At 44.1% G+C, this 14,619-nt stretch overlaps 1 protein-coding gene and 1 long non-coding RNA gene across 4 annotated transcripts in view; one reads left to right on the forward strand and one right to left on the reverse strand.

Moving 5' to 3' along the window:
- PAX3 (paired box 3) overlaps positions 1 to 14,619 on the forward strand; it is a 201,474-nt gene that overhangs the window by 95,304 nt on the left and 91,551 nt on the right. For all 3 annotated transcript variants that reach the window (XM_039489291.1, XM_039489292.1, XM_039489293.1), the window contains 4 exons: positions 1,467 to 1,646; positions 2,997 to 3,232; positions 4,927 to 5,056; positions 6,033 to 6,167. In XM_039489291.1, the coding sequence (XP_039345225.1) occupies positions 1,562 to 1,646; positions 2,997 to 3,232; positions 4,927 to 5,056; positions 6,033 to 6,167 (586 nt within the window). In that variant the 5' untranslated portion in view covers positions 1,467 to 1,561. The remainder of the gene's footprint in view (positions 1 to 1,466; positions 1,647 to 2,996; positions 3,233 to 4,926; positions 5,057 to 6,032; positions 6,168 to 14,619) is intronic.
- LOC120372305 overlaps positions 7,796 to 14,619 on the reverse strand; it is a 63,643-nt gene continuing 56,819 nt past the window's right edge. Inside the window, exon 3 of the long non-coding RNA XR_005584843.1 lies at positions 7,796 to 8,075. This is a non-coding gene — a long non-coding RNA (uncharacterized LOC120372305). The remainder of the gene's footprint in view (positions 8,076 to 14,619) is intronic.

A 14,619-nucleotide genomic window follows, 5' to 3' on the forward strand; every position in this document is an offset into this window, starting at 1 on the left:
TCCCCAAAGAGAACGGAATCAGCCACAGAAAAATTCCCCAAATCGTAAAGGGAAAGGGGAAACTTTAAGCCTAGAACTCATTGTTTCCTGTATTTCAAAGGGGGGAAAACCTGAACGATTCTCATCCTTTTGATTGATTAAGGTCTTGAATAACTTGAGGCTCGAGAGTGACAGTTACTGAATAGACTATTGCAAATAAAGAGCACTGTGCAAAGCCGGGCTGGCACTTCAGAGTGTAAAGGAGGCGAGTTTGCTGGCACTTACCAAGTTATAAATAAAAGGACATGCACAATAGTACCTTCTTTAAGGACAGACAGTCTTTACAACACTCCTGGCGTCATATCCTGCTGTGGTCACTTCAGCTCCTAGTCAGTCTTAACTTCTTTTATTTTTCCAGCAGTTTAGTTTGAATACTACAATAAATTCCTGGGAACAAATGCTTGTTAGCAAGACTTACTTTAACACACACACAGACAAATATATAATATAGGGCCACATTTTGCCATCCGTTCTTACAGCAGAAATTTCCAATGGGGACAATGGAGACTTCTGCTTAAAAACCGGAATGCACCGTTTGCTCCAGAGATTTTATTCTCCATTGCTACCGATTTCAGTGAAAAGAGAAAGCGAGAGAGAGAAGGAGAGAGGGGACCGTTTTATTCCTCCCTTCACACATTCTTAGAGAAGATGTGCTGGTGGAAACAGGCAGACAAAGAACTGTATCAATAGAAACACAACTTCCCCTTGAATTTCTCGCAGGCTGTTTGACCAGGACAGCATACAGCTGTACGTCTACAATCCCCCAGGAAAGAAAAGGTGACCAGAGAGACCGACTTCAAGAAATGCAAGTGTCTGGTTGCTTCCTTATTGTAATCTCCTTCAAGTGGCATTGTGCCAAGACAGTTGTAAAAGGAATGAACAGTTTCCCCACTGAAGGCTGCTTTCTCGCCTGCTTCTGCATTTTCTCCTGTCCAGCCATTCTATGAAAGGACACTTTATCAAGGGAAGAGGCAATGCCTGGGTCACACTCCTAGATTGAGGCCTCGATTGTAATGATGAGAAGAGAAAGTTGCAGATTTCACCCAATCAGCTCCTGTCTTCTCCAGACGGGACAGTCTCCCTGCTGGCCAATGGCAGCTCAGAGATCCTGATGAAGCTTTGGGGGAAAGAACTAATAAATACTCCAGAGCGGAGTTCCTTTCACTCTGTATCAACAACAGGAAGAAATCATTCCTGCCACCCCCTCCCCCTTTTCATATCACAGTGCGCTCATCTTCACACAGTGGCCAGCAGCCGCCACTCTTTCCCGCGACTTGTATGCAAGTTTCCCTTCCTCGCCCCAAACTTTGTTTCCTTTTCTCCTTTTTGTCTCTCTCTCGCCCCTTTGCTTTGGGATATCACGTCCTATTGACAAAAGGAGAGCAAGTCGTTCCCCCCTCCCCAACTTCCCCCTCCCTTTTTTCCAGGACTTTTCCTTTTTCAGTGGGATCTATTGCCAGAGCTGATCTCTCGTACATCAGCATTCACCTGGATATAATATTAAAGTAAAGCTGTATACAACATGACAACTCTAGCTGGAGCTGTCCCAAGAATGATGCGACCAGCTCCCGGGCAGAACTACCCTCGCAGCGGATTTCCATTGGAAGGTAGGAATGCTCTCTAGCTGTATGATGAATTTTCAAACCCGTCTGTGTCTGTGTGTTCAAACCTGTGTGTTGCTGAGAAACGTCCCCCCCTCCCAGTGCTGTGCATTAGATACTTAGATTAAAACACAAATTAGAATTGCAACTGCACAAGGTTAGAGCTAGAAAAAACTCTTAACAACATGGAAAAGTGAGTGCACAAAAGGACTCCCTCACCATTTATGCACACACACATATAATATACATTGTTTGCATTAACGTTCTCCACATAAGCAAAACACGGATTCTGTTTTGAAGAAGGCAGCATTGCAAATTAGCGCCCCAGGACAAAGTTGGGGGAGATCCTATTGATTGTCAGGGGTTCTGTCTTCTTAATCTTGGGACCCGATCCTGCACCCCTTACTCAGACAAAACTCCCACCGATACCAATGGGAAGTTAGCCTGAATAAGGACTGCAATATCCGGCTCTAAATCTCTTCAGATTCTCAGCAAGTTTAAGGACGGCAATACTTTAAAAAGGTGAAACAGACTTTGAGACAGCAGTTCACTTCCCCTATCCTCCTGGAGTCGAGTCTCTCAAACTTTTGTGCCTTATTAACGTTTCTGTAAAAATGGTTAAAGGGGCGAGCGATGAGGGGTGAAACTAAAAGAAAAAGAGACACCAGGAACCCAAGTTTAGAGTCGCGGAAGAATAGTAACAGGAAGCGGGTTAGAATTATATATTCCAAACCCTTTAAAAGATTCTTCTGGAAGTTTTCTGTTTTCTCCCCTTTTCACTTCTACCAGGAGCCCATTAAAGGCTAATTAAAGTAGGTAATAAAAAAGTCTTTCCAATAGTAAATGATGGAGAGTGTAACAGGTGAAAAATTTACGCTGCTTTTCTCCTGCAGTCTGTTTTACAGATAGATGAGATGAGATTAGATGAGATTCACAAACTCCCGAAATTGTCAGGGCTCTCAGTTCCCCCTCTAACTGGAAGGGCCGAGTGGTACCTATGTAACTAACATGCGAATAAGATGTGTCATCTGGCTCCTGAAGTTGCTTCTGGAAATAGTCAGGTTCCCGCTAGCACTTAATGTTTCCCTTCCCTGAAGCCGCTCTGTTGATAAATCTGAAACATTATTTAACTGTTGTGCGAAGATGACACTGAGCTGTCAGGCACTCCCAGGGTTTCTAACCATCACAGATCTGTCCAGCCAGGCAACCTAGCACTAAACTGGCGCAGGGATGGGAGCGGATGAACCCGGGTACATGTTTTTGTGCATGTGGATGGGGGAGTGTGCGCGCACAGCGAAAGTCGGGTTGACTTGAAAACACACACAACAAATAACTCCGTTTCCCCCTCCTTTCTAGTGTCTACTCCTTTAGGCCAGGGCAGAGTCAATCAGCTCGGTGGAGTTTTTATCAATGGCAGGCCTTTACCCAACCACATCCGACACAAGATAGTGGAGATGGCCCATCACGGGATCAGGCCCTGTGTCATCTCTCGCCAGCTGCGCGTGTCCCACGGCTGCGTCTCCAAAATCCTCTGCAGGTACCAGGAGACTGGCTCCATCCGGCCGGGGGCCATCGGGGGCAGCAAGCCCAAGGTGAGGCGATCAGCAAGGCAGTGGTGACTGTGTTTAGGGCCTGGCCCTGCCAGGTGCTGAGCCGATCCCCCTCCAGTCGATTTCAGTGAGCGTGGAGGGCGCTCAGCCCCTTGCAGGATGGGCTCGGGGGAGGCAGGAGGGCACGCTGTGCTTTTGCTGTGATTTGGGGAAGGATGCACATTTGGACAAAGCCTTATTGGGGCTAGTAAACTTTACACAAGCCTAGTTCTGGCTAAGGTTTTTTCAGGCTGCAGCATCTGGGGAGAAAGAGTCCGCTGTACTTAATGCAGAGACAAAATGTAATCAAAGGCTGCGTAATTGCCTGTGCCCCTGTAAACACCTTAGAAATCAACACACTCCTCCACACGGTGTGTGCACGGAGATGCGCACACACACACACACACACACACTCGTGTGCAAAGTGCTGTGTGTACCCCCACCCCGCCCCCACCCTATTTCTAGAACTTCTCTGTTCCATACAATATTTTAAAAACTTCGGAAACTGAATCAAAGAAATAAGGCCCGATCCTGCAAACTCTTATTCACCTCCGAATGATCCCCACATACCCCACCACCAAAACCTGTGGGAGCCGCTTAGGGAATGAGCTCTTTCCAGGGTGGAGCGTGCAAGCGGGCCAGTTGGAGTCCGTTTGTCTAGCCATTGAGTCAGGATTACTAGCGGGCGGGGGAGTTACAGGATCGGGTCCTATAGTCTGTACATGTTGCTGTACAGATCTATCAGTGTATGCAGCTAGTATCATAGATGACTGCTCAAACGCTACTTATATTTACACATACATACACCCAAAGAGTGTGTATACAGGCAACTATAGATCGTTGGACGATGGTTAACTTGTTTGTATTATTATATATCCCTCCCCCCAAAAAACCTTTCTTTCTTTCTTTCTTTCTTTCTCCCTCCTCTGATGCTCCTTTAAAGCAGAGATTATTAAACTTTTATACCAAATTTTAGAATAAATTACTTTATGTATTTTACTGGCATAGTATCTGGGAAATTATTTCTATTCTGATTTCCAGGATTTTTAATTGAACGTTATTTTCGTTTTTTAGGACATCCGAGCAAAATTTCAGAACAGTGTGTTTGTCAGTGTCTGTTTATGATATTTAGAAAAATCAGCATTGTCGTTGTTAGACTTATTTTCTGTTGTTGCTAAATTTCCGAGGTTGGATCTGTACTTGTAGTTTGAGTTATACTTTAGCACAGTTTAATCTCTTTTCCCGATCGTTACACTGTCACTGACAGTACTTTTACTGCGATTTTCATCTTCTCTGTGGACATTTCTGTGCTCACCATCTTTTGCACAGATACACAAACGTTATTACTAGATCACTTTAGGTTTTGATTACTACGGGCCCGATCCTTCAATTCTCATGCGAGTGCAACCCCAATGGACTTCCTAGGGAGTTTTGCCGTTCTGGGGACTACAGGATCGGGCTCGTTGTATGTATCTCGCAGTCCTGAGTCAGTTTTAAAAGCAGAAGGACGTTGATCCAAAGGGGCCAGATCGTGCCCTGAATTATAACGGGGTGTAAATCCGGAGCGTCTCCAGTCAGGTTAAAGGAATTACTCCGGATTCACGCGGCAGAATTTAACTTTCGCGTCTCGCTGTGATCCTTCTGCATTAAATCCAAACTGTCCAAACTTGGTGTCCGCCTGGTTTGTTGTATTAAAGCAGGTGACGACGCCGGACGTTGAGAAGAAAATCGAGGAGTACAAGAGGGAGAATGCCGGGATGTTCAGCTGGGAGATCCGGGACAAACTGCTCAAAGACGGGGTCTGCGATCGAAACACGGTTCCCTCAGGTACTGGGGTCTATGCTTATTTCCGTTCAGCAGGCTGAGCACAGCCACTCACTCTATGTATTGATTGAGGCCATTTGGAGAGGCCACCTTTATCCAGACTCGTCTTCCAGAGCCATCAAATATTTAAGAAACATACATTATCCCCCCTAGATCTGGGGGTCTTGCTATGCAAAGGGGTGGGCGGTTGGGCAAGCAGTATATCCTGATGCAGGCAGAGCATGAGCTAAAGCCCTCGTCAGTGATGAACATCATTTTTGAAAGCGAATCTAAAGCTAGAACCTAGTAGCTGCCGCGGTGCTATTTGCGAGAGGCGACAGGCAGTCACTTTCCTAACTTCATAAAACGATCAGCATTAACCACGGCTGCAAGTTAAACATATGGATCCCGGGGAGGATTTCTGCACATTTCCCCCCCCCCCCAGTTTGTGCCAAGGAGATAGTTCAGAGCATGGGTTTGTTTTGCAGATTGGAATCTGGAAACAAATAAATGAACCAAGGCTGCTTTTCTTTTCTCCTCTGGGTTGTTTTCTTGCTTGGTTTTGTTACAGTAGACAAGTATTCCGGCGTGGAAATCGAAACCCTGCAGTTTGAGGCCTCCTAAATAGTTTGCTCTCTGGGTCATTTTGTTGTAATTTCCCTTGTAATGCTTTCTGGTCAGCAGACTTTACTGGCTTGGAGAAAACAAAAATATCTTGCAGTATATGTTAAGCCCCTTAAAAAAACCCCATAGGGAATATGAGGATTTATAGACACTAACCTCACAGGCAGTGAAGCCCCTGAATTTAACCCGGGGGATGTAAAAACCCAATGCACTCTAGTGGCCTGAATTGACAAGGATCAAACCAGCAAGTCTCTGGATGTGCGCTGGTAAAGTTGGGGCAGCAGAGGGACAGTCACTGCCGAGGTCCCGAGAGGGAGAGGTTGTTTTAAAGCCAGCAAAGCGCCGCTGCTTTACAGCTCTTCGTTTTTCCTTGAAGTGAGCTCCATCAGCCGCATTCTGAGAAGTAAATTTGGGAAAGGAGAAGAGGAGGAGGCCGAACTGGAAAGGAAAGAAGCGGAGGAGAGTGACAAGAAGACCAAGCATAGCATTGATGGGATCCTCAGCGAACGAGGTAAAGCCAATCGCTCCCCCCAAGACGCGGAGTGAAGTGGGGATCTTGTTTGCAGCTTCTGGATCGGGCTCTGCGCCTTGGCAGTGAGGGAAGGACGTGGGGCGAGGCGCTCACACGTTAGCTGCTGGGGAGGGGGACTGGAGGCAGGTGCCTGCTTGAGGTGTTATTAAACCCAGCCCAATGGAGCGGGGTTCACGTGCGCTCTTTGTTTCCCCCTTGACCCTAGGAGCCGGGAGGTCAGATCTGTAGCTTATCTCTGGCCTGTTTGTTGTCCCGGCCGGGTTGGTCTCTCGCTCTCATTAGAGGCTGATGGCTTCGGAGAAAGTGTGTCGGAAGTGGCTGGTCGGGGCCCCGCTAGGGGTTTTATGAGGCCTTCTCGTGGTGAGGGGAAAAGCTGGCGTTAGGCGTGAGAGCTGTTGGCACCTTTCTGCAGATGGCAGCGAGATCAAAGGGTCGGGGGCGGGGGGCTTCTCTCCAGGCATCCTTTGCTCCCTCGGAGCCTGCTGAGGGTCCCCAGGAAGGCGGGCAATGCCCTTGTGGAGGAAAAGCTCCGACCCCACCTGCGCTGCTTTTCCTTTCATTACTCCCCCCACCATTCCCGTAGGAGCCTGTCCTAGCTGCACGTGGCCCCTCGCCTTAGACCCGATGGAATTCGCTGTCCCCGGGCGCTGCAAGGACCGTACTGGAGGGCCCACGGGAGACAGGCGCACACAAGCCTATTCTTGATTAGCGCAATTTCTCTAACGCCCAAAGGGAAATTCCCACGTGCATCTAAATCCCACGCAATTTGAAATCTCCTCTAACGGCCGCTTTAAATTAACGGACTGGTGTATTTAATATTCAAGAGGGAGTCGGAGGTAGGGAGAGAGAGTTGGTTACTTTGCTTGGGTTTTCAGCAGCAAGGGAAGCTTTAAAGAATCCCTGGGAGGAGATCGCAGGGACAGCCCCCCTCCGGATTATTACAGATATGCCTAACTGCGCGGTGCGCAGGGTGCCCCTGCAGGAGCTAAAATCACATCTCAGGCCCGGCGAGCCCCGTTAGCGCTGGCGCTCAGCTGTCCGCCCTTGGCCAGGTACTCTGGCTGGGAACTGGAGGCGGGTGTTTTCTCTGATCGGAGTGGCTCGTTCTGGGGGCTTGGTATATTCGGGGTATGCAAGCTTGTGGCCAGCAGGTCAGCCCCAGCCCCAGCCCCTGCCAGTTCTTCAACCCAACCGCTATTGTATTCAAACTGAAATCACTTTTTAAAGGGGGAACGAGTCTCTTGATTTGGGGCCCTATCCTGCCATCTCTGTTCTGGCTTATTGGCTTCAAGTGAGAGTTTTTGCTTAAATAAGCCTGGCAGGATCGGACCCAGCAATAATAAAACCAGCAGTTCCTGTAATTTCCAAGTCCATCTCAGGCAGAGTATTTCCTTCTAGGGCAGATTTGCATAGTGCTGAAAATTTCCCCAATTCTAGCCCGCCATTGTCGTGAATCATTTGAAATAGTTCAGATTCCTTGGAATTGGAAGTTAGGCACTAGGAGAACATTGGGAGGAAAGAAAAGAGTCTCCTTCAAAATAAAACCTAACCAAACAAGAAGTCTAAAAATAAATAGCAACTTTAGCTGAAGAAAAATAGAAACCCAGTTCAGTTCAGTGGCTTGAGGTTTGCATTTATTTCAAGCCTAGGTTTTTATTATTGCCCTGTGAAAAACTTGTGTTAGGTGCTGGGAAGTACATGCAATGAAATCAAAACCTAAGCAAGAAAGAGGAAAACGATACAACTCTCTGCAGGTTGTTGTTGTGCCTAGTTTTCCAGGCCTGGGCTTTGTAGGGAGATAGAGAGGCTGTTGCCAGTGCTGTGGGACTTGTTGCTAGAAGGTCCTAGCACTCCTCCTCCAAAGCTCGTCCTGCACATGCATAAGCGCTGAAGAAGAGGAGACAAAAGTACCAAATGAGCTGGTCAAACATTTGTACAACTTTTCCAGCTTTTACAAAGAAGGCCTTCTATACACAATCTACACTTGGAGATGAACTTGGAAAACAAAGAGGGGAGAGTCCATTGAAACTCACACTTTAGCTTTGCACAGACAAAGCTTCAGCTAGCAGCAGCTTGATGTGAACAAAAGAAGGCAACCTTTTTATAATTCAAGGAGAAAAGAAGAGAAAACAGCCTCACAAAAGGCCGAGAAAAGACATTATGGGCTTGCAATGAGGGATGAATTATTCAATGAGCCCCAATAGCCGATGCTTCGAGCAGTTTTATGGACTCTCCACCGTGGAAAAAGTGGCTATTTTCACCTACAAAATGTTTCTAGCCTTTCTAGACATCTAGAGATGCCGACTGCCATTCAAGAAGGACAACTGCCATTCTTTAAAACTATAGTATCCCTCTGTATTGTCAAAACAAAACAAAAAAAACCCTAAACTAGGACTCTAACTCAGTGTTACTAGGGCTTTCAGGGAAGCTTCATCGTGTGTGTGTGTGTGTGTGTGTGTGTGTGTGTGTGTACATATATACACACCAAAAAATGCTAGGGGATTCGTAGATTTTAAGGCCAGAAGGGACCCTTCTGATCATGTAGTCTGACTTCCTTTATAATGGAGTGTGCAGAATTTTACCCAGTATTTCAGGCAGGGACTGGGCAAGCAATGGCTAAAACCAATGTCCAAGATTTTGCAAAAAAAAAAAAAACCTGGTTGGTTTGGGTGGCTTGGGCTTTTGAGTGCCCAGCTTGAGACACTTTAAAGGTACCTACTTTTCAGAAAATGCCACACACTTCTGAAAATTTTCAGTGTGGCTCAAATTGAACACACAAAACCGGAATGGCCCCAAATCACTCGTCATTTTTGAAAATCTGGGCAAATATGTCCAGAGAGTTTATCTTCACTGGCTGAGCACTGATATTTAAAAAAGATAAAACAGGAAGCCTAGCTAGTATCCCCGATCTAGTCAACAAAAACAATTACATGGATGGAGGTCACTATCTGATTAAAAAATCAAAACCCCACAACTCATTTCCAGCTCAGAATTCTCTTGGTGCTCTTTCACTCTCTGCTGCTTGAAGCTTAGGCTTTAGCCCCAGTGTTGGCCTGAGCCAAAGTTTCAGAGATATTTCACAGAGTCAGGGAGTACTAACAACCTGGATCTCAAAGGAAATGGAGGGATCTTCTGGGAAAATAAATCCCCATTGCCAGTGCTGTTGCCATTAATGTCAATATTCAATACTGATATTTTAAAAAATGAAGTTATCTTAGATTATTTGGGTAGAGAGGCTTGATCCTGAGAGGGTGCTGCTTGCCGCTTGAAAGGTATTGAACTCTGAACTCCTTTAGCTTCCACTGAAATTAATGACCCATGGTGCCTACTACCAATGAAGCCAATGGCAATACTCCCATTTATTTAAATGGTGCAGGATTGGGTACAAGGGCTTCACTGGACGTCAAGGCCACACAACTCTTTGCAGGATCAGGGCTTTTGAAATGTGTCTCTTAAGGTCCTGGTAAGAGTTGGTTATCACATGGAAATGAAACTCTTCATTACAATAAGTCGTCCTCCCTTGTGTCCTTCTGCCACTCAATATTATTATAGTAGTGACAGAGATGCTGGAAAGGTGAGATCAAGAAAAGATTTGTTAGCACAAATATTAGTGCTGGTAGGGTATTACAGAGATAATTTTTGGGAGAAAAATTTACATATCTGTCCTGCAATCAAGATTCTGCTTCAAAACTCATTGACATCAGCAGGGTCATGATTTCACCGAGAATCTGTATTTAGAAACATCATCAGGTCCTGCTCTTTTTATTCACACAAGGCCTGATTCTGCTCCCATTAAAGTAATTGGTAAAGCTCCCAGTAACTTCAGTGGTGCAGGGTCATGCTTGCAGGTAGCCCATTGATTTAAATCTGAGGACTGTGAATTATGAAAGCAGGATTTGGCCTCATACAGCAATCTAGATAGAGAATACATGGTGGTATGGGCTACAGGGTTTATTGTCATGCGTTCGAGCTGGGTTTGTTGCTCACAAATGGTGACGCCACACGTGATTTATATGGGTTGTCACAAACAAGTGCCAATCAAAGCTTACCATTGCACCACACCATCATATATTCGGTACGGGCAGTGGTACATACTTTGCAGGGTGGGGGGAACTCTTTTAGGAATGTTTTGAAGAGTTTTATACAATGCTGTTACTATTTTTGATAGCCCTGGCCCTACAGAGCCAGTTACCTTAATACCCTGAGTGCAGGATTCAGAGAGAAAAAAATCTGACTAGTAAACTCCAGAACCCCGTAGAATTACCTATAATAGAGATGCAAACAAATGATGCGTCCGTCAGGAGAGCTAGCAATCGCCCCTTTCCAATGCTAGCACTCTGTTCAATTAGAAGGTATCAGACTTTTAGCTCATCTCTGATCCATTTTGCACCTCAGTCTTGTATGATTTAGGGGGAAAATTCCTCATTTGAAGGAAAGAAAGAAACATTTTGGTTTTGGTTTTGATGGAAGCTGTTTAAAGCTGCTCAGAGATTTGTGATGTTAGAAGTAGTCCTGGCAGAGTTGGATGAAGGGAAGAATGCAGATAAAGTGCGCAAAAGTGCTTGATAAATATAGTATATCATATGGCTTGGCAATTTATCACATAGATGTAAACACCACATATATAATTGTAATATAAACACAAATCTGTAATCTAGAAATACGTCAGATCTATATCTAGCCATATTTCTATTTTGATTATAGATACTTAGATCTTGACACATCCACTACATTAATACTTAGTCCTGCCATGCGTGCAGGGGATTGGACTAGATGATCTCTCGAGGGTCCTTCCTGTCCTATAATTTTATGATTGCTATAGCTATATCTTTCTCTAAATATACAAAGGTATAGGCAACTTTTCATTGAGGGGGAAGGGCTAGAGTTAAAAATAATAAAATAATGGTTGTTGAATACATCTTTAATCAGTAGTTTTGTAAATTTGTCTACTTTAAGTAAAGGGAGATAAATTACCTTCTGTTCCAGTGTTTCTTTTATTTATTAATGCAATCCCTAAATTTTGGGGGGGGGTAAAGTCCCCCCCAAGCTTCCAGTTGTCTATGCCCATTATATATAACTATTGACATTAATGTATATTTAGAGATAGATATAGTTATATAAATGTAGATTGGAATAGGTATAGACGGTATAGATATTATATATTATATCAGGGGTCGGCAACCTTTCAGAAGTGGTGTGCCGAGTCTTCATTCATTCACTCTAATTTAAGGTTTCGCGTGCCAGTAATACATTTTAACATTCTTAGAAGGTCTCTTTCTATAAGTCTATAATATAGAACTAAACTATTGTTGTATGTAAAGTAAATAAGGTTTTTTAAATGTTTAAGAAGCTTCATTTAAAATTAAATAAAATGCAGAGCCTTCCGGACCAGTGGCCAGGTCCCAGGCAGTGAGAGTGCCACTGAATATCAGCTTGCGTGCTGCCTTCGGCACCCGTGCCATAGGTTGCCTACCCCTGTACTATATGCATGTAGTCATATTATATACTTCTTATAAAGGCATAGTCCATAAATAAGGAGCTTGGAAGAGAAACTTTTATATGCCTTTATACATCATATTTTTGGAAAAACTGATTTATAAGGGGGAGTTGCATGTACCTGTTAATCTATATGTTAAATGCTGTGTTGGCTAGTTTGATGGCTTCCTACTTTATGAGATGGCTGTTGTTTTCTGAGTGAAAGTTAGGTGGTTTTTAAAGATCAAATGATGGGTGCAGCAGCACAGAGTTCTTTCTCGGCCCTTCTCAGTGCTGGATCAGGAGCAGTGTTGCACTGGTTGGGAGACACGGCTGCGGCTGCTGCACTGGGTGACACAGTCTGCTTAGTGCTTAAATGGGACCCTCTGTTCTCCTACCCAATGGAATTGGCCCCCAGGCATGGTCACAATGTATTCTTCCCCAGTCATGCGCACTATTCCAAAGAGCCCTAGTCATCCCCACCCTCTACCCTTGGCTTCTCTGAGTGAGCAATTCAGGCTGCAGCAGACTAAATTGCCTCCTTTATTTCCTTCTTACTTTCATCTTGGATCAAACCCTCCTCCCCCCCCCCCCCACTTTTTTTTTCTTTTTTCTTTTTTGGCCTGAGGCTCACATTAGTGCAATTTCTGCCACCACCCCTCTTTTTGTGGGGGGAGTTTAAAGAAAAGAAAGATCTTAGCACAAAAGCCCCACTCAGTAACTAGAAAGCCGAAGCTGTTGCTGCTTCTATAGCCGTATGATGCTTTTCCTGTTTGTGAGTTTTGAGAAACATTTTTGCTTTATACTGTAATGGAATTAGAGGACAGATGCTGACTGTAAATGGGACACGCGACTACCAGCCTCTAGCTTAAATATTTAGATGCAATGTTACAATTACTGACTTGATGCGTGAGCTTTGAAGTGGCTACACATGATCTAAAGGGTAGCATAGGCTAGATGGACTTCAAGATGGATTAATTTTGGTTGCTAGATAACCTTCAGGAGGATATTTTTAGTCCGTTTAATTAGTCTGATTAATTTCCCAAAGAAGAGGGTTGATGTACAGAAACCAAATATCAATTTGTGTATCTCCATTCGTTTCTTCATTGTGGGGACGATGCTGGTCCAGTGGTTAGAGCATGGGCCTGGAAAGAAGCAGAGTAGTTTCTATTCATGGCTGTGTGACCAGAGATGTACCATCTCTTTCTGGTGCAGTTTTCCTATTTAGAGAACAGGGCTAAGTACACTTATTCACTTTTGTAAAACATTTTGTGATCTACAGCTGGAAAGCACTATATATGTTCTGTGTATGTCTGCCACCAAGCCATATTTTCTCTAAAACAAGTGACATGTCTTATTTGTCCTACTGTAAGCAATACAAACGCTATATGTAATTCAATAGTAAGACCACAAATTTTGTCTTACAGAGTTCTAATAAGTGTATTTGTTCTAAATGTTCCTAGTAAAAAAAATAATCAGATATGGCATTTAAATGAGATAACTCTGTGATTGAGAGCAATTATTTTATTGAATCTAGAATTTCTTAAAAGTACTTTCAAGTATTTTATCACTAGGATCTCTAAGAATTAAACTTGTGTAATTAGAATGCAGTTACTGTACTCAAACAGTTGAAATAGACAAGAAAACAGGGAAATCTGTTTGACTACAAAGTGAGTAAGGACTGCAGGATTTATTATTAATATCGGTATTAATTATTTTTATAGTGATAGTGCCTAGGATGCCCAGTCATGGACCAGGACCCCTTTGTGCTAGGTGCTGTACAAACACAGAACAACCTCTCTCTCCCCCCCCCCCCCGATAAGATTGCACCTATTATTGAACCTACAAATAAGCTAGGGTATGATCCAAGAAGGTGTTGTTGAGCGTATCCAGAGTGGTGTCGAGTACCTGCAACTACCATTGACTTCAGGGAGAATTGAGGGTGCTCCACACCTCACAGTATTAGGCTCTGAGATTACTATCTTGAAGGTCAAATAAGGCAAGAAACATTTTCAAGGAGTGTCAGATGTTTTACTCATTGCACACCAATAGTGCCATATAAACAATATTGCTATCAATACCCCAAACAAGGTGCGGGGGGGGGGGGGGGAATGATTCCATTTAGCAACAGGGCCTCTGCTACACACAGACAAATGACACCTCCCTTTTCTGAAACTATGTCTACACTAGCACTTTTGTCGGTATAACTTATGTTGCTCAGGGATGTGAAGAAAACACCCCTCTGAGTGACATAAATTACATCAACAGAAGCGCTGGTGTGGACAGTGCTATGTCGGCGGGAGATGCTCTCCTATCAGCATAGCTGCCGCTGCTCGTTGCGGGTGGCTAAATGATGTTGACGAGAGAGCTCTCTGCTGTTGGCATACATGCAGGATCTTACAGCAGCGCAGCTGCATTGGTACAGCTGTGCCGCTGCAAGGTCTCGAGTGTAATATTTGATTAACAATGGTTTTATTTTGTTTTGCAGTTTTAAAAAAGTAACCTCCTTAACTTAAAAGGGCTTGATTCCAACTCTTCTCAGTAAATACATTTTAAACAAGACCAAATCTTCCCTTCGCAAATACTAGATCACAGATTCATGCATTTCAATTTATATGACAAAAACTGACATTTCAAATCATCCAAGGAAACTATTAAAGATGTTATCTGCTTTGACTGCTCTCTACTTCTAAATTAATATTTGACTAGACTTATAGGGTAACATTCTGGAGTCATTGACCTCCATGGCTTAACTTCCATTGATTCAGCGTGACCAGGATTTTGCTCATAAAATTCTTACTCTGTCTGTTGGCAAACATCATGCAGATATTGCTTTCAAAATCCTTGACTTTAATGGGAGTTTTGCCTCTGAGGATTGGGCTCCTTTTGAACCCAACTTTGTAAGGTGCTGAGCAGTCTTAGCTCCTTGTGAAATCCTTAGGTTCAGGATATAGTA

Source organism: Mauremys reevesii, linkage group 9 (genome assembly GCF_016161935.1).
Source record: "Mauremys reevesii isolate NIE-2019 linkage group 9, ASM1616193v1, whole genome shotgun sequence".
Lineage (NCBI taxonomy): Eukaryota > Metazoa > Chordata > Testudines > Geoemydidae > Mauremys > Mauremys reevesii.